This window comes from Glandiceps talaboti, chromosome 16, assembly GCF_964340395.1.
Source record: "Glandiceps talaboti chromosome 16, keGlaTala1.1, whole genome shotgun sequence".
In the NCBI taxonomy this organism is placed as follows: domain Eukaryota; kingdom Metazoa; phylum Hemichordata; class Enteropneusta; family Spengelidae; genus Glandiceps; species Glandiceps talaboti.
This window is the reverse complement of record NC_135564.1, coordinates 17,486,784-17,506,930: the sequence shown is the minus strand read 5'-3', so window position 1 is coordinate 17,506,930 and position 20,147 is coordinate 17,486,784. Positions and strand designations below refer to the sequence as shown.

Below are 20,147 nucleotides of genomic sequence, written 5' to 3'. Positions count from 1 at the left end.
AAAATCTGCTGATTAACACTTCTAGAAACATCTCACCAAATTTCAGTCTCATTGACCAAGTACTTTTTGAGATAAAGGTTTTTGACGAAAATTCACATTTATACACCTAATTTGCATATCATTGATGAGATCATTATATGCTTAATATTTCTTCAACTATACACTCCCAAATGCATCAGTCCAATAAGGTCAGTACTTTTGGAATTAAAGATTTGTTACCAAAAAGACACATTTTTAGCACTTATTTGCATATTACAGCTGGAATCGTCATGTCATGAATAAATCTTAATCTACACACCCCTAAGAACGTTCCAACAATATTTCAGTAGTTTTTGAGTTTAAGTTTTTTGACCAAAAATGACACTTTTTGACCCAAATCACACACCTATGATGCGATCATTTACCAAACAATCAGTTGGCAGTTTTTGAGTTTAAGTCATCCACACACATATGCACAGACAGACAGACAGACAGACAGACAGTGGAACAGACACCACTGATGCCTATAACACTACTGAACCTTATCAGTTCAGTAGTGCTACAAAGTGTTTCACAAGATTGAAGAATCATAGGGCCAGTCAGGTCATGAAAAACATTGAATTAAGTATTACTAAGTAAAGCCCTGATAGGGTGGTATAAAACTAATTATGTCAACATTTATTTTTTCATGAAGTGTGTAGTCATAATTTGAAGGAAAATTTCCTTTGATCAAATTTGCAGTGTGAGCAGTATTCAATATGGTCCAGTACATACATCAATTTCGGAGAACGGAAATACTTTCGGGGCCAAGTTTGAAATGGGTGAAGTCGACAATGTAACTCAAGAAATGTTCAAGCGTTATGAAGAAGCGTTGGAACAGATATACAGTGATTATGGACAGACATCTGAAGAGGCAGCAGAGGTTATGATGGAAATCATAGAAGCAGACCAACCTAAACTGATGTATCAGTCACATGAATGGGCCACAAAATATATATCAGTAAGCATTAAAGACACGACAGGAGAAAATGTTGTAGAATTCATTAGGGAAACGTATAAATTCAATAAGTCAGATGTAGTAGATTGATATTCAATTGTGTTATTTCAGTATTGACAAATGTAACTGAATGCTTTGTACCCTAAGGCCAAAATCTATACACAGCTAAAAATCAATATGCCTGTAACAGGATTGACCTTGTCAAAGGTATGCAACAGGGCTGCCACTGGCCTTATGGGACAGGTCTGCCACACACCTGACAAGACAGGTCTGATGTGATAGGCCTGGATAGGTCTTAATCCATTTCTCTGCACAGCCTCTGTTGGTTATACCTGTAACAGGCCTGCCATAGCTCTGTGGAGTCATGATGAGTGAATGGTTAGCGTGACCGGCTTGGAATCTACAGGTTGCAGCTTCGAGCCCTGTCGCTGCCTGCTGTTTATTTCTGAATGGCTAAAGTCCTTGGGCAAGATTTGAACCACGACTGTGCCTCAGTCAACCCAGCTGTATAATTGGGGACCTGGTAGGATGTAGGTTGCAATGTGAAGGCTTTAATTCTATGCGCTTAAATGGCTGCAATGGATTTTATGCTCCCCGGGGAGTTGAGAAAGACTAAAGGGCCGTTGTGCCGTTCTGATCCGAGCCAGGGGTAATAATTGTAAAGTGCTTTGAGCACAGAGTGGGAAAGTGCTATATAAGAACCCAACATTATTATTATTGGTTATACCTGTAACAGGCCTGCCATAGTTCTGTTGGTTATACCTGTAACAGGCCTACCATAGCTCTGTTGGTTATACCTGTAACAGGCCTGCCACAGTCCTGTTTCAGACCTGATAAATGTTAGCTGTGTAGTGAGATCATATGTATCATTATATATGCTTGAACACCATCAGTGTCTGTATTTTGTTTTACGTAATTTGTAATTACAAACCTCATGTGAAACGTATTAAACAAACATAGTGCTCCTAGCAGAAACTCTATAGCTGCTCTGGTTTGGTAGTAGATGGAATCATATATTTTTCCAAAAGAATTTCTAACATTTATGTTGAACTGGGAGACTATATGCTTCCTCAGTTCACTTCATATCAAATTCTTCACCTTGTTAATACCACAATACATTGTTAACATAGTCTTCAGTACAAATGGCAGTAACATAAACTTTAATTTGTGCTTTTGTTTAGGTAATGGGTAAAATATATCTGACCTTCTTACCAAAATTATGGTACAATGTATGGAAATGTACGATTGTAAAATTTACTCTGTTACCCAGGTTCCACTATAGTAAAAACACTGCATATATAATTTATCTTCATTTATCTCAAAACAAATTTAATCAATTCTCAATCGAATCCTTTGAAATAATCAGTCCATGTAAAATTTATTTAAAACTTCATGATTCAGAAATGTGTATTTTGATATTTGATATCTAACTACACACTCAATAAAAAATACTTCAACTGAGTCTCAAAAGTTCTTAATTCAGTATGAGACCCAGAAATAAAGTTGTCTGTCGTTACTTTGATTTAAGAAAATATCAACATATTATCAGTTGAAATCAATAAAAAGAAGGGACACCATGCCATTTTGTTAAAAAAAGAAAAGAAACAAAACTTCATCTGAAAACTGGAGCAAGCTTTTACATGGCAGAGTTTTTGGTAATTCAAGCTACTTTGGTTTTCAAACAAATTTGTCTGCAAAGTGCATTACTTTACCAGTGGTGAAAATTTCTATATTTTTAAAAATAAATCCAAGGAAAAATAGTTCATGAATGACAAGCAAATACATGATATGATATAATACATGATAATATATCATAAAATATATGATATATGATATGATATATGTTATGTTATGATATGATATATGATATGATATGTTATGTTATGATATGATATATGATATGATATGATATGATATGATATGATATGATATATGATATGATATGATACGATATATGATACACAAATAATAAACTTTTGATTCTACTTTCACACCCTCTTCAGGTCAAGTCCATGTAAAAGATAATGTCTATGGCAGGGTTAAGGTCTTGATTATTTGTTGTATTACTCACAACTCATTACATTCATTGTATAACTTTGTTAAATAGTGTGTCTCCTCACCACAGACTACACATTTTATGTAGGTTGAATAATTTAACTATGTACACAGGATACATTTGGGGCAGAGATCAAATGTTTTGTCCATGGTGAAGGCATTTGCCCAAAAAAGTGTCCTTTTAAGTCCACGAAACCCTGGACTGTTTTGTTTTCATCTCTAAATGTTTCTGCTGTTATGTCAAGTTTGTTTAGCTTTACTTTCTTTTCCTTGTTTGACTTTGTAATTGCTCTTTCTTTTTGGTTATGAAATAAAAAAAAAAAAAAAAAAAAGTCCATGAAACCCATGCAGAGTTATTCTCTGTTGGTTGTTAGATGAATTGCCTCCACAGTATGTTTATTGGTGGCAGTCTTAGGAACGTGTGTTTTTAAATACTGGACAGATATTCTATAACTCTGTTGATAACTTTCTCTACATGAATTTTGTTCAGGTTGATATGGAATAAAAATGTTCCAAATCACTGTAACTGTGTCACTTTCAGATAAAGATCTAGACTTAACAATTTTTTTGTAAATCTGACAGTATGCATGTGAACACATTTCTGAACCTCTGGGTAATTAGATTTTATTCCCCAATATTTTTCTTCATTCTGCCAAGGGAATTACGAGTGACCTAAGGGGCCTTTGTCACTACAAGTCACTAGACGAGTAGTGACAACCCTTAGGTCACGAGTATTTTCCGGCTGAATGAAGAAAAATATTGGGGAATAATATAATTATACCACGCAAGTAATATCAAAGAAAAATTTGGGAAAGTAATGGCAATTTTGAATGTTTTGACTCATATTTCGAACACAGCAGAACCAGTGACATAGACATGCGTTGTCGTGACATAGAACGACCACAGTATATTTTCCATATGTTTTGTTCAACTTGGTTCGTGCATGGTATAATGTTATTTATTAGACTTCGTGTTTGGACACTTTGGTTCATGAAAATCAGATGTTCACAAGATCAGATTATAATTTAGTTATGTACCTTGCACTTTACTTTTACCAGTTATGAACTCCCAAAGAGACTGTTATATTTGGCTTACAACAAAATATTTGGAGTTAGGCCTGAAAAAAAAATTGTTTGGTTCCAGTTACCTGACCCCACCTAGTTTTTCACGCTAACCCTAAACTTGTTTTTACGTATTCAAGAAAATAATAAAATCACAAAAATTGTGAAGTCTCACAAGGAATAGTGGATGCAGAAACTTACATCAACTTAAAAAGACAATATAAAACTGTTCTTCCAATCTGTAATGGCTGTACATCTGATGAGAAAAAACTAATAACACAGAGATCATATAGAAAACAACTGAAAACATAACTACCCGAACTAGACACTCACATATGAAAAACAAATATAGAAAAAAAAAAAAAAAAAAAATCTACCTACCCAATACTAGTATTCTGAAATTGAATGTAATCGGAACTGCACGATTTTTTTGTTAGGCCTTATAAACTCCCAAAGAGACTTAAAGCTTACATCCACATACTTGGAGCTATAAATGAATGCTTTGCTAAAAAAAACATGTAATATAACAATTAGTTATCAAATGTGTCTGTTTGCCTCCAACCTCTTCCTCTGTAATTCCTTCTCTCTCCTCTCCACACTTCTCTTCCCCTCCTCCTTCCCCCTTGTCCCCTACTCCCTCCCCCTCCCTCCCTTCTGTCTGCAGAGTGAGGTGCCTTCCTATAGTCTCTGTCACTTGTATACCTATTCTCATGGTATGTCGTATGTTCACTTTGATGTTCTACAGATGGCTTCCTGTCATATTGTCCTGTACTGAGATCTGTGGTTGTCTTATCTGATGACACTGGTAGTTCAGTATATCTTCTTTGATGCCATGCTGTCCTGTTAGAAGTCTCATTTTGTCTTCTGTCATACTCTCTAGTTCTAAAGTGATCAGTGGTAGACTTATCTGATGACAGTTCACTTCTTTGATGCCAGGCTGTCATATCAGAAGTGTCATTCTTTTGTCTTTGATCAATCATCAATCTATCAAACTTTTGTGTTGTGTCCCAGTCTTCTTTGGATATAGACTGATCTGATTGGACGTCATCACTTGGAGTATAATGATTCAACTGTCCAGTTCTTTCAGACTGTGAAGTTCCAAGCCTTTGTAAGTGAGTGTCCGCCATATCTGTGTACATCATTGCATCTATTTGATTGTCTTCAGGGTATAGAGTTTTACTAAGTATCAATTCAGGTATGGCTTCTCCAATTATTTTCATATCAAATCTGCTGTGGTACCCAAAGCTTGGCTGTTAAAAAAAATAAAAATAAAAGTGAAATAACTTCTTCATTGATTATCCATCTAGAAGTTCAGTTCGGCATTTTAAAATGGAACAAGGGTTGAGGCTGTTTACTGTTTTAGTTGATGTCATGCTAGTCACAAAATGCTATATCAACTCTACAACTTGCAATTCTCTAGAAATGAGCAAAAAAAATTATGCAAGATAGCCATGAACTGACTGCTGTACACTGGGGTAGGGAATTCTGGGTATGGTGCCCAATTACTTATATTGATGTCATCAAGAGCATCAGTGTCTGTATCTATTATTTCTACCTTACATGCCTGGAGTAGGGAATTCTGGGTATGGTGCTCAATTACCTATGCTGATGTCATCAAGAGCATTAGTGTCTGTATCTATTGTTTCTACCTTACAGGACTGTGGTAGGGAATTCAGGGTATGGTGCCCAATTACCTATGCTGATGTCATCAAAAGCATTAGTGTCTGTATCTATTGTTTCTACCTTACATGCCTGGGGTGGGGAATTCTGGGATTCTAGTCACGCAGTGCAGAGGTGGTGAAAGTCAATTTTTGTAACTACTTGACATCAACTATAAAAGCAACTGTAATGAACACAGCCTCACTTTGTTCCTCTTCACTGGGATCTCAGTCATAAAGACAATTTTGATTTCACTAGATACACCAAAGGTCGATGCGAAAATTACTACAGTTATAAATTTCAGTGCCATTTTTTCAGTAGAATGTCATTGATGAAGTTTGTATAATCTCTCCTCTGGTAGCAATGAGATATCAACATCATTTTTTCCATAAAGAGATTGAACAACAAATGGACAACAAACAAACCAATATATGTATGGTTGTTTCGAAAGTATGCTGCCGATTTAAAATGACAAAAGACAAAATAGATTTGAGCATTAAGTAAGATATTGTCTAACACGATAACCTACCTGCTTCTCTGGAGCTGTAAAGGCACTTTTCAGGAAACAGACAGTTTTGTTATCCACTGTAAGTCCATGAAGTTCACAGAATGTCATTGTATCTAACTCAGATTGAAATCTCAGCCACTGAGTTAACAAACCAATTGGGAATTTAGTATTCCTACTACTGTATGCTATATTCATAATGTACAGGATATGTCTGCAATTGAATGAAAAAAATACAATGTACATCAGTGAAAACTATTAAAGTGGCCATATGGATGAGGATTGGGTATTCATGTTGGATTTTTAATTTATAAAACAATTTTATCCTGGCTTCCTATTTGAATAATCAATGTGAAACAACATATGTCAAGTCTGTGTTTGTAACTCAATACATTGCAAACTTACAATGAATGTGTAAAATGTGTGTTATTGTACGTACAATAAAAAATATTTTACACATTTGTTTAGCTTTTTGCAAAGTATTGACTTACAAACACAGACTTAGTCTATGTTGTTTCACATTGATTTGATTGATTCCATATGGCCACTTCAGGGATGAACTGAATTTTTTTAAGCCTATGAGAGCGAGATTGGGATCACATGTAGAACAGTAGACAACCTGTGTTTGTCATTACAAATCTTGTTCAAGTTAGTAGGACTATGTCTATACCAGGTGAAATATATGTATATGTATTTCCAGTTAAAATATACACTACACCTGTCGCTAACCTTACTGTAACTCCCTAACTTGAATGCAATTGTGTATTTATTGTACAGTTGTCCACTCTTTCTACATTCTTGCTAACAATTGTCAATAAATGACCAAGGATATAAATGAAAGTGAAATTCTCTACGTCTCAACTAATTTGTTGTAAAATGTATTTTGGTGAAATTTGGTTATCACTATTAAAATAATGAAACCCGAACACAAATCTTACTAACACTGCTACATTTTATCATCTTTCTCAACTAATATCTCCAAAAGAATCAAGAAAAACTCCAGAGATCACTGACACTTTAGACTTTCATCTACCTTTAATAACAAAATAATACCAACCTTCTGATGTCTGGTAGATGTCTATGTAACGCATATAACTGCAGTCGAGAACATTTATCAATTAAACTAAAAAGTCGAATAAAGTTATTTTCAGTATATGCTCTGTTTATGGACATAGCTAGGTTGACAGTAGGGTGAGATCTGTATGGATAAACAAAATACAACAAGGTATGAATATCATTATAACAATACTTACTTATCTTATATTTAACAATTTTATGGAATAACAGTTCTTTCATTCTGAATATAACCCTTTGACCTTTGAACCCTTACACAAGGTGACCCTTTTGATATTAACTTTCTCATCCATTGTACTAACACCTTAGAAATAATAGGTTGGTTGGTTGGTTGGTTAAAAATACCGCCAATGGCGTTGTAGCACAACTGTAGTTTTTAAAAATGTTTATCCATATGCTAGTCTATGCTAACAATAGGTGTTTATTTGCTGAATGACTATCCATTTGTCTATCCAACCATGTCGCTATCTTTGCAATATACGTGATCATTTGGCTGTTGCTATGGGCGTGGTCTTGTTGCTAGGAAAATTTACATACATTTTTTTAATGTTTATTCAATTGTCTATTAAACCCTGTTGTTATCTTTGTGAAATACACCACCGTTTGGCTGTTGCTATGGGCGTGGTCATGGTTACTAGGGTATTTGCATACATTTTTTGAATGTTTATTCATCTGTCTTTCTATTCCTGTTGTTATCTTTGTAATATACGTGATTATTTGGCTGTTGTTATGGGCGTGGTCTTGTTGCTATGCAAATTTACATACATTTTTTGGATGTTTATTCAATTATCTATTAAACCCTGTTGTTATCTTTGTGAACTACACCACCGTTTGGCTGTTGCTATGGGCGTGGTCATGGTTGCTAGGGTATTTGCATACATTTTTTGAATGTTTACTCACTTGCTTACCAGATGATGTTGTTATTTGACCAAAATATACTGCCATTTGGTTGTTGCTAAAGGGCGTGGTCATGGTCGCTAGGGCCAATTTTGTCAAAATGTTTTTAAGAAAATCTGCAGAATAACAGTTTCAGAAACATCTCACCAAGTTTCAGACTAATTGACCAAGTACTTTTTGAGATATAAGTTTTTGACCAAAAATGAACATTTTTACACCTAATTTGCATATCACTCATGGAATCATGGTATGCTTAATATTTCTTCGTCCATACATCCCTAGATACATTCCCATTAAATTTCAGCCCAATCTGCTCAGTAATTTTAGAATTATAGATTTTTAACCAAAATGACACATTTTTAGCCCTAATTTGCATATCACTGATGGAATCATCCCATCATGAACAAATCTTACTTTACACCCCCTTAAGAATGTTCCCACCAAATTTCGCACCAATCTGCCCAGTAGTTTCTGAGTTTAAGTTTTTTGACCAAAAATCACATTTTTTGACCCAAATCACACACCTGTGATGCGATCATTTTGATTTGAACAATTTCCCAACTAGACACCCAAGGTAATGGACCTACCAAATATCGTGGCAATCGGTTCAGCGGTTTTTGACTTTAAGTTGTTTACACACACACACACACACATCCACACACACACACACACACACACACACACACAGACAGACAGACAGACAGACGCCGGGCGATCCCTATAGCACTACTGAACAAGTTCAGTTGTGCTAAAAAAATGGAAAAAAAAAGAAGCAAAAGGTAAGTGTGTGTGTGTAGTTGTTCATAATCATAATTTCAACAGTCTGGATGACTTAGAAATAACAATTAAAGTCATAAGGATACTGTGAACAAATTTGATTTACTTGATGGTCTTGAATTTTAGCAATAAACTTTGTGTTAGCCTAATCTATTCCTTAAAAGACAGAAGTTCAGAATTTGTTTTCAAATTTGTTTTATTTGTAATTGTATAGGTGTTATACTGACCTGATACTTGGAGACAATGTCATGGCATGTGACAAGGCTTCCATTGAACCTGTTGGAGATATGAAAAATGAATTTTATCTGACAATGGTTTACGGAAACTTTGTGATCACATACATCATGTACATTCAAATCATTTAAGTGAAGGAAGATAAATCAATTATGAGCATTGTGTTAAAGTCATATTATACAAATTATCATTACATAAGAAAGAAGTCTGTTTTTGTTCACTGAAGTCAATTTGTACCTTGCATACTGTTGGTATTTCACAAAGAAATGATTCACAAGGAATATTTGACCATACATCTCTTACTTGTATTTTGATGTTTTTTGAAAAAACAATTTCTAAATGATCTTTCCATTGATAAATTCACAACCTGAGAGCTGAGATTACTCAACATTAGCCTGGTATCCATGTGAATGGGGTTTTTGAATTTGCTATAGGGAAATCAAAATTGAAAATCCCCATTCGATTGGATTCTAGGCTAACTGAACATTTATGGCCCTAATTCTAATATATCTTTTGACTACCAAACCAATATCGGAGTTCTGCTATTGACTTCTGATGAAATTTTTTATGATGTACCCTTATAATCATTAACACATTTATTGGTATAATCAATCAGCTGGAGTTTATTGTAATTCAACTTACCTAAATTATGGAGTAGGTAGACAGATTCAAATTCCGGTCTATTCTCTGTTGTCTCTTCTACAGACTCATAACACACTAGTAATGTCTTCAAACATTGTTGGAGATGTGAATTATTGATGTATGGATCATATGAATGGATAGGCTCATCATGTAATCTACATTAAAATATGAACAGATTATAAATTTGTTAGATATTACAGCTCTAGAGATACATAGAATGACTACTACTTTCTTCCAATATGTTCTGTGTATATATGATGTCAAAGTTAGAAAAACCTCCTGACAGAACTTGTACCTCAACTAAAAGTTACAACAAGTTTTGAAGACTTATAAGAACTGACGATGACCTTATCTGTAACCAACCTATGATGCTGAAGCCTAGATTCATACAATTTTTATACATGTGATGACTGATATTAAAATATATTTGAGGTCAGTGACCTACTCTGACTCAGTCTGAGTAAATATTTCCCTCACTGCGCAAAAGTGTAAATCAATTTGACCCTTGACCTCACCTGTAACCAGCATACACATAGAACCTAATGATTGGTTCTAGTATGTGAATACACTGTATAGATGAAGGCTGTTGTAGGACCACATCTTGCCTGACAGCATGAAGTCTGTCAAACACAAAATTATACAATTCCACCCATAGTGTATCCTCTCTTGTCAGTAAACTAACACAGAAACAGAAAGAAAAACATTAATTTTATAGATTAATATACTTATTTGCCAGAAGTCGAAAAGAAAACATTCCTGTTTGGCCAAAAATAGCCAATTCTAATGAATTGCGCCCTCTAGGTACTATTTTGAGAAACAGATATGTGGCAAAGGTGAGTCATTTATTTACTGAACTTATAGGTCAATGACATGAAGAGTGACATGTACCAGTGATTACTTGTTAAAACATTATTGAATACCTGTATGTAAATCAGTGAGTAGCATTCCATATAAAAATGTACACAAAATCACATGAACACATGATTCAAAACACTGCAAGCACAAATATTTCCATCTGCATTTTCTGCTGCACTTTCACTCACTCTATTCATGAGAGATGACTGCTAAGGACACTGCAAGCACTCCTGTATATACTCCAAATATGCCACTCTTGCATTCACTTATCAAGAAATTCTATTGTAATATGTCATGTGCAATAAATGACTATATGTACAAACCTACTGACAAGATAATGGATTGTTTGAAGCAGTACATGTGGTGGTCTAAGTTCCTCTGAAGTTGGTTCTCTTTTTCCAGCTGCTGATCGTGAAAATTCCTTCACTGTTGTTCTTGGGTTTGCTTTTGGTCTATGAAGTAAATTTGAGTTTATTATCATAAGTGAATAGAAAGGTGATGAATATATCAATAACAACGATGTAACTGACTCTGGAATAGTCAACTCAAGTGAGGGTTACGTGAGGTCAAGGGGTCCAGGGCTGGTTTAGTCATTGGAGTCATGATGGCTATGATCACAGATCACAGTTAGTGATTGGACAAGGTATGTGATTACCCCATTTAAGATTGGCAACGTAGTGTACATGGTGAGGCATCCATGTAAAATTTCTGTCATCACAAAAGATTCTCCCTATAAAGCTCTCTCAGCCTTTTTACCATCATTCCATAGCAGCGTTTTTTAAGAGTGGTAAGCAGGTAACAAACTACCTTATAATTTCTCCAATCAATGATCATTCTATTAGGGTTTACTAACAGTGTTTTGGTTATAAAATATCAAGTATCAAAAGAAGGTCAAACTACCAGCTTTCCCAAACACAATAATGTAAATTGTAAACGCCCAGACTTCTTTCTTTCTTTACAGCTGGATAACCAAAGCATTGTAAAAATACTGGCCATACCAGTACTGTATTTATACATGTTAATTTGTCAATACCTTGGCAGGTGTTCTGTATTTATACATGTTAATTTGTCAATACCTTGGCAGGTGTTCTGTATTTATACATGTTAATTTGTCAATACCTTGGCAGGTGTGCTGTATCTGGAATTATTTCAGATGAATGTAATCGACGCTGCTCTTCTCTTCTGTAAATAACAAAATAAGAACCTCATCAAAATTTAACTACAGAGACTAAAATAAAAATAGTTATTGAGAAAATTCACATCACATTGAAAGAAATAATTTCTTGTGAAATAATATCGAAATCTGACCATAAAAGATAATTTATGTTGAAGGGAAACAATTGTATAATCGAAGTGTCTAGTACCACTGCGGTGGCAGTAGCCGATCCTCACTGGAACGGCTAGTGCCACCACCTGCGATATTTCTCATTGCTGAACATTTCCCAACAAATAAATCACACAGAACTCCTTGAACGCTTCCATTCTATCTTATAATACCAAATGCAAACTAATTATTTCATTTCTCGTGCAGCGCACAATAGCTCAAAAGTCACCGTAACGGCAGCCATTCGGCCGGGCATGCACCGATGTCATGCATACGCTAACACTTGTGACACCACCACTACAGAGACTGGTTGTGCGCTGCGCGAGAAATTAAATAATAGCCTTCTATTTGGTAAAATGGAAGCATTTGAAGAGTTCTGTGTGATTTATTTGTTGGGAAATGTTCAGCGACGAGAGATATCATGGCCCGGGGTATCGTGGGTGGTGGTGAGGAATGGCTAGTGCCACCGCGGTGGCAGTAGTCTCTCCAGTGAGGACCGGCTGCTGACACCGGGGTGGTACTAGACTCGGCCTTGTATAATATAGACTAGTATATCTAAAGATCACTTTTAGTACTGAATGAAATAATAGATAAAAAAATGATTAAAACAATTTCTGACTTAATTATTACACTTTTACTGTACTTTAAAGGATGTAAAAAATATTTTGTTATGTAGGCACCTTGTTATTTATTGTTTAAATGTGTACATTTCAAATGAAATAGAGGAGAGAATTGTGAACTGTGGAGTAGAACCAACGTCCACCAAAATCTAGTCAGGGTGTTTGACCAGATTAATTTATGCATCACCTGGTAGATTCCAAGTACATTGTATGTGTCTCGTGTGTTTATCTTTGTCGTCATGGAACTTTTTCATACCCACCACTCTCCTTCACTGGAATGCACTTGTAGGGTTTCTTATTTGTACACTGCCTGGTGCTGTATCATAGGAACGTGTAGGCTCTCATGAATGTGTACCTTCCTACCACATATACGACTACCATGGATGCTGTTAATAACACAGATCTATAACCTCTACAGGTATTTTTGTTTCCCTAGGCTAATAATAACATGTAATACCAAATCACAAACGATTGATTGGGGATAAACAAAACAAAACATTCAATCAACAATGCGTGGGTCGAAATCCCCATGTAGTATATCGTGAAGAGAATGGTGAAGACAGTACTTGCCCATATCACAAAAAATTATATTATATATACATCAACAAATACATCGGTTGCCAGTTTTTCATTCGAAAATTTGCTGTAAATTCATTAGAAAACATTGCTTACAAGCGCCTTTCTTCTCGGGGACACATTTCCATGCAGGTCGCCATGTTGAAAATAGCGCCACCAGAGAGCTTGTTGAGAAATCTTATACAGTTATATGGAGGTTCTATTTTCGTAAAGGAGGCGGGTGAGGTATTGAGTAATATATTGTATTTGATATAAGTGGTGTTAGTTTACTTGTTAGTTTATTTAACTTTTAATGGTATTATTTTCAATAAATAACTCTTATTCCCTCTTTTCGTGCTTGTAACTACAATAGAAGATAAACGTATCACTTCAGAGAATCCTCCACGTACCTGAATTAAAATGGAATTTCCCGGATTCCCCAACATGCTCCAAGATGTCGGGCGGTCAGCAAGTAAATTTGATGCAGTTGCCTTTGCCGCAACTAGATGCACTCAAAAATCAAGTCGAACAGGTAAGACATAATCCAAAGATGTGCTTTGATATGTCAAGGTCTAAATGGACCTAATTCTGACAAAAGGGGACATCATTATGATGCATAAACACCGAGTCATCCATGGTATGATGGACATGACACAACGTTTCCATGGACCAGACATACCCCATGATGGAGAGGTTTTCCTGCAGAAAATTTCCAGTGATTAGTTTGCATGCATGTTATCTTTCTTATGACCAGGGAGATATCAACATAGTACTAGTATGTGGTGTATATGATTTTTTGCTAAATATAATGATTCATGGACAGTTGATGTGTTTGTTTCTGTGTGTGTGTGTGGGGGGGGGGGGGCTGTCAAATTCATAATTCTGAATTAGAAGAGTCACTCTGATGGATGTATCATACATGAGGTGAAACTAAAATTGAGACCAGACTTTCTATCCCATTTATGCACATACAATCATGCTTTATATGTTAGATTATAGATAATGTGGGAGGGACTGAAATTGTAAAGTAGTATTTCAGTAGATCACTTAAAATTAAGGGATACGATATCAACATAATTACATAACTTTGGGACTATTATGTACCGATAGTCAAATTTTAAATTACTGGCTAGAAATCATTAAATGATTGCAAAGATAGATATATGGATTACATGCATCTAGGGAGTTGACAGAATATAATGAGTTATTACAGGTCCATGGGGGGGGGGGGGGGGGATAATTGTAAAGGATATGTAACCATGCTGAACCACACAGTGTTAGGACAATCATGGAGGTATAAGTAAAGATCTCCCCTTATACCCCCATGGGACAATGAACCTGAAACAAGTCATGGTGTTTCTTGGCAATCAAGTAAAAAGTAAATTTATTTGATGTAAATTTTTTCGTAAACCTTTGAGTTCTGGGAGGCCATGTCATGATTGTACAGTAAAATCATGACATGGCCCTCCAGAACCCAAAGTTTATGAAAATAGATTGTACTTTAATATCTTGGAGTGGCTTTCTCCTTTACTAACTTTAGTATAAAAACATTCTATGAAGAAGACAAAATGTAATTTACAACAAATGTCATTTCTCTACATGAATATTTTGCTGAAATTTTTGAGTTCTAAATGAATTTTTCTGTTCAGCCAAACCATACATTGACAACTATTGTAATGTTTTGATTTCAGGAGTTAGACTTCTTTTCAAACTCAATAAATCAGCTACGAATTGGACAGACTAAGTTAGCTGAGGCAGCTGAAAGTGTAGCGAAAATACGACAAGACAGTCAAGGTAATTATTTTCTCCATGAAAATCTTTCCAGTATTAGCTATTATAAATGTAGTTGAGCACAAGACGGTAGTAGGCAGCGTGTTAATTTGATATGCCACTGTGACCAACACATAGCAATTTCAAGCAACACACAGGATTTAATGTTCTCCTATCCCTTACTAATGTATGGTAGTTCACAAGAAAACCCAAATGTGTATCATTTAGACCCAGTCTTTCATGAGAAGGCATACTGGTACAGTGGTGGTAGTAGGTGTTCAATAGAGTAAGTTTTAGCCTAAACTTAAAATGTTATCTAGTGTATTAAGATGACAGATACTCCATGTAGCAAATTTGGCAGCCAGTGAATTGATGTAATGTATTACTGTTAACATATTATTTTGGCACATGAACAATTTGGCAGAATAGCAATTTAGGATGTGTCAGGTGCACTTTAATTTGGTGGACAATACATGGAGAATGTGTCAGCTGATCTGCCATATTCAGTGCAACTGTTGACGCCTCTTGATTGAAATATGACAACTGGTAAATATGTTAGTGGGTCTTATTTTTACATGGAAAAAGTCTTTGCGCATAATTCAGCTGAAATAAATTCAATGCTAAAAAATATACAACTACAGCATTGCAGAAGTACACTATGTGATACTGAACAGACACATTTTACAGTTACATGTATTATATTAGCTTATGCATTAATTTTTCGAATGTTTTATTTCAGGCAGTGAAATGCTTGTGCCATTGACCAGCTCTGTATCCTTTCACTCATTACATTGTGAATTCTGTGTTAAGTTAATAGAGATTGTACAATGAATGAATGGTGATAAACTGCAGTGTGTCCAGTGAATTTACTATTATTGTGTTTATCTGTATATTAAGCAATATCAAAATCTATTGTATTAAATATAACGTATATCTCTTTCTCCCCTGTTCTCTCACTCATGCTCTCTTGATATATCAGACTGTGTCTGTCTGTCTGTCTGTCTGTCTGTGTCTCTGTCTGTCTGTCTGTCTGTCTGTCTGTCTGTCTGTCTGTCTGTCTGTCTGTCTATCTGTCTGTCTGTCTGTCTGTTTCTGTCTACCTACCTACCTGTCTGTCTGTCCGGCTGCCTGTTTCACTCTCTGCCTCCCCTCCCCTCTCTCTGTGCATTTTGACTCATAATTACTTATCATAAACAGCCTATAGTTGCATAACATCACCCAGCCCTGTTTCAGAAACAAGTTGTTTGAGCATAGACCCTATGTAGGATCTATGGTTTGAGGATGTATAAATGATTCTGATGTTGGTAAACATTGATAGAAAGACTTTTGCTGCAAATTAGTAACTTAACTGCAGATATGAAATTGTTTATGCAAGCAGAGTGAGAGGATGTGTTAAGAATTTAAGATGTGTGTGTTACGTGTGTGTGTGTGTGTGTGTGTGTGTGTGTGTGTGTGTGTGTGTGTGTGTGTGTGTGTGTGTGTTATACATGTCTATGTAACAGGGCTCTGCTACTGCTAGTAACAAGTACAGTAATACCACTCATAAACTAGATTGCATTATTTTTCAAATCCACCCTACAGTAAATTTATGTAGTCTCTATAATTGTTTTTTCCTTGACATTACTTTAGCTGTATGTTCCTGGTAAACTTAATGATGTAAATAAAGTACTTATTGAAATTGGAACTGGCTACTATGTAGAAAAGGTAGGTGATATATAGAACATAGAATAAATACATGGTACACTGTGAAATTACAATTACTACCCTAATAAGTTGGTAATAGCATGAAAACATGTAGATTGTAACATACATTGTCGTTCTGCCCTCACCAGTCTCCTCTGTTGACGGATGTGAGCGGGCGCTCCACTCCATACCTTACAGACTAGAACACATATACTCCCTTTTAAATGCCATAATTCATCACAAATTTACTGTACTTGTATAGACATGTGATTTTTAGCAACACAGCATGGTGATGGCTTCTATGTGATCTTGAATACCCTGGTATAGATTCAATAGAAATTTATTAATCTAAAGACATTGACAGACTTATTAGATATTTTGTATTCACTTCAACTGTATATGCATGAGTTCTATGCAACAGGCACAAAACAAACAGCACAAAAAGATGCCAACTAACAGCTAACTAATTAGTCATGTGGCAAAAGAAACAGTGACCAAAGAGGGCGCCCTCGCAGGTTTGTATTTAGTAATTTTTCCACATGAAGAATTATACAATGAGTACATACACTACAGAGGAAGGCTTTATTTGCTATCAATTTATAGTGTAGAGCTGGGAGGAAAACTAATCTTTCATCAAATTGACGTGTTTTGTTGCAGACTGTAAAAGATGCTGAAGATTACTACAAACGTAAAATAGAGTTTATCACAAAGCAAGTAGAGAAATTAACCGTTCTACTTCAGGAGAAAGTTAAACTGAAACAAAGTAAGTATTCAACTATATCAAACTAAATTGATGTAAAATATCCAACAAAAAGATGTAATGAGATGAAACAGAGACAAAGTAGGCAACTGTATAGCTTTAATAGCTAAAAGAAAGTTAAATTGTTTGATTGTGCAAATAATTGATTCCAATATGTCTTGATAACATGGGCTAGTCAGATTTCTAAAACATAGTGATATTTTGCAAACAAACATCAGCAAGCCATTTACATACCAAATAGTGAACTGTTGGTACATTGATGCACTCAGAGAGATCTTTGACCTGTGACTTCATGATCAATGTTCTTGGGCACCATGACAAAACGGGAACCACCTGGCTATATGGAAGCCAGGGTCACAAAGTACCTGTCAACATGTTGCCAGCACGATGTCTCTCAATGTAAGGTGTTATACATGAAGTCATTCTACACAAATCAGTGCCAATCATATTGGTCAAAAAGCATGGCAAAACCAGTGACATATTTGATAAATATTAGCAATCATTGACTTATTTGTTTGTTTGTTTGTATACTTTCAGCTGTTGTAGAAGTTATGCAGATCAAGATACAAGCACAGATAGCAGCCCAACAGCAGCAGACTGGCACAGTCAAGTCATAATAACATTTATCAACAAAATAGAAATTCTTCTCTTTACTGCTTCCCTATTTTATTTGATATGTACTCTTTTGAGTTTGTTCACCATATGTTAGTTATACAGTGAAGTGTGGGGACAGTTAGGTTACTTAGACTATGAATGATTGTGAAGTGCAATGACTCATGGTTTGGTAACCTGCAGATAAGGACGGAGGTAACTGACCTGGAGGTCAACCACATGTAAAGAAATTTGATATTAATACAAATTGGAGTTGACTGTTTTGGTTAATGCATTGAAATGAGACACACATTTAGTCATGAGATCAAGTTATCATTGTATTGTGTCGTATAGATTACATAACAGAATTTAGATTAGGAAGCAAGAAGGCAGCAAGTGAGGTCTGTGATCTGATCATACCAAGAACTAAGGACATTATCAATACATATTACATGAACATTCTAACATAAATGTACTAATATCAAGTACTTATTGTTTTTTTTTGTATTTAACAAGTATTATACTTGATTCGTGTCTTTGATATCATGTGTTGTCTCACATCTTCCTATTCTATTTGTCATATTCTAATAACCAGACCATTCAACTCCTGTTTGTAGTATTAATATTACTTCCCTCATTTATATAAGTCGAGGAGATGTCTTACAAGATGACTGCTAGAAAATATGCATTGCTACAGTCACTGCAAGTATTAAATCCCTAAATAATCACATTATCAACCTATGTTTTACTAAGGTTTGGGAACCCCATCAATAGAGGGGAAAATCATGTAAAATTGCATGCATTTCCATACATAGCACTTTAATTTGGATGAGGAACGCTAATGAAACACTTTGGGTACTCAGATAGACTTACCTGTACCACCCCAAGAAAAGTCAAGATTGTAAAAGGCAGTAACTAGTGCTCAGCTTTCCTTCATCTCCCAAACAATAGAAGCAAGTTTTTATCATTGTCATTCAAGTTCTTTAGGTTTTTCTGTTTTTATACAAGTTTGCATAATTACTAGTATTATGTGGTTTTCATAATTACAGTCATGGTGAATTTGAGTAATTCATGTTACATACAATTATTTGTACCATAAGGGGAATATCTACTGAAATATCTGATCCCCAGTCCCACTTCTGTATATTTTGTTTTCGTTGAGTTGTTCTGCCTTTTGTATGAGGGGTTGCTTATAGCCCTTGCTCAATAAAATGTCTTTTTTTTTCAACATCATAAACGAATGGTTGTCTTTTGAGGTGACTAGCACTGATTGTGATGATATGTATGTTGGTAAATTCAGAAATACCTAAATGAATATAAACCAGCATCAATAATATATTGTGGATAAATTTCCACCTGGCAGATGACACAAACATTTGGTTCTACAAAACCCCTGATGACCATCAACTTTTGGTTATAAAAAATTGCTGGATGTTATATTTTATATTTGAGGTTGCTTACGCCAAAAAAATATTATCTCTGGTCAGGACATTTTGTCTAAAGTGGTATGATGACGCATATTTTTTTTTCATTCTCAACAAACCTGTCACTAATCTACTATTTATGGCAGTTACTGTTCTTTTATTTAATACTTTAGAGCAAGTGTGTATGTGGGGCAGATGTCATTTGCTTGTTCTGCAGTTGTCTTCTGAAGAGGAGGGTTATTTTTGTGTTTTCTGTTGGATCTGCAGACTGCATGGGATGGACAAACACACACACACACACACACACACACACAAAAAAAAAGACAGACATGAGGGTATTTAAGTGATGCGCATGCTGACCAGAAAAAATTCTCTTTTTTTGGCCTTATTTCTGCAGGGAATTTTATCAATGTACCTGTATGTGGAGTGAGCTGACCCAACAACTATCTGATTAAAATCTGATGTTGGAATACGGCTAAATTGCATTATTTATTCATTCCTATTTCCTTCGTATACTGTTGTTTGTTTTCAGTGTCGTTGTTCTGTGAGTGATCACCTTAAAATAACCACCATTCATACTCGTTATTAGTCATTACAATAATCCAACATTGAAATTATTTGAAGAACCACTTGCTAGATCATATAACACGTTAGGATAGAAAGAATTAAAAGAGTTGAAATTATG

The 20,147-nt window shown here is 35.2% G+C and overlaps 3 protein-coding genes across 3 annotated transcripts in view; 2 read left to right on the top strand and 1 right to left on the bottom strand.

Annotated features, from left to right (window-relative positions):
• The window catches only part of LOC144447613 (retinol dehydrogenase 8-like), a 7,527-nt gene extending 5,710 nt beyond the window's left edge, over positions 1-1,817 (top strand). Inside the window, exon 4 of the mRNA XM_078137689.1 lies at positions 721-1,817. Within this exon, the coding sequence (XP_077993815.1) occupies positions 721-1,066 (346 nt within the window). The 3' untranslated portion in view covers positions 1,067-1,817. The remainder of the gene's footprint in view (positions 1-720) is intronic.
• Positions 1,818-4,622: 2,805 nt separating this feature from the next.
• On the bottom strand, positions 4,623-13,395 carry LOC144447183 (SAC3 domain-containing protein 1-like). The gene is made up of 9 exons (XM_078137087.1): positions 13,352-13,395; positions 11,855-11,917; positions 11,059-11,187; positions 10,396-10,557; positions 9,881-10,035; positions 9,232-9,280; positions 7,314-7,454; positions 6,281-6,470; positions 4,623-5,342 (listed from the first exon to the last, which is right to left on the bottom strand). Exons 1-9 carry the CDS (start codon positions 13,393-13,395, stop codon positions 4,623-4,625), a joined length of 1,653 nt encoding a protein of 550 aa, XP_077993213.1.
• A 293-nt stretch (positions 13,396-13,688) lies between these two features.
• On the top strand, positions 13,689-19,218 carry LOC144447510 (prefoldin subunit 5-like). The gene is made up of 6 exons (XM_078137554.1): positions 13,689-13,766; positions 14,926-15,028; positions 15,744-15,775; positions 16,634-16,708; positions 17,345-17,450; positions 17,985-19,218. The coding sequence occupies exons 1-6, from the start codon at positions 13,689-13,691 to the stop codon at positions 18,062-18,064; spliced, it is 474 nt and encodes a 157-aa protein (XP_077993680.1). The 3' UTR covers positions 18,065-19,218.
• The last annotated feature ends 929 nt before the right edge of the window (positions 19,219-20,147 follow it).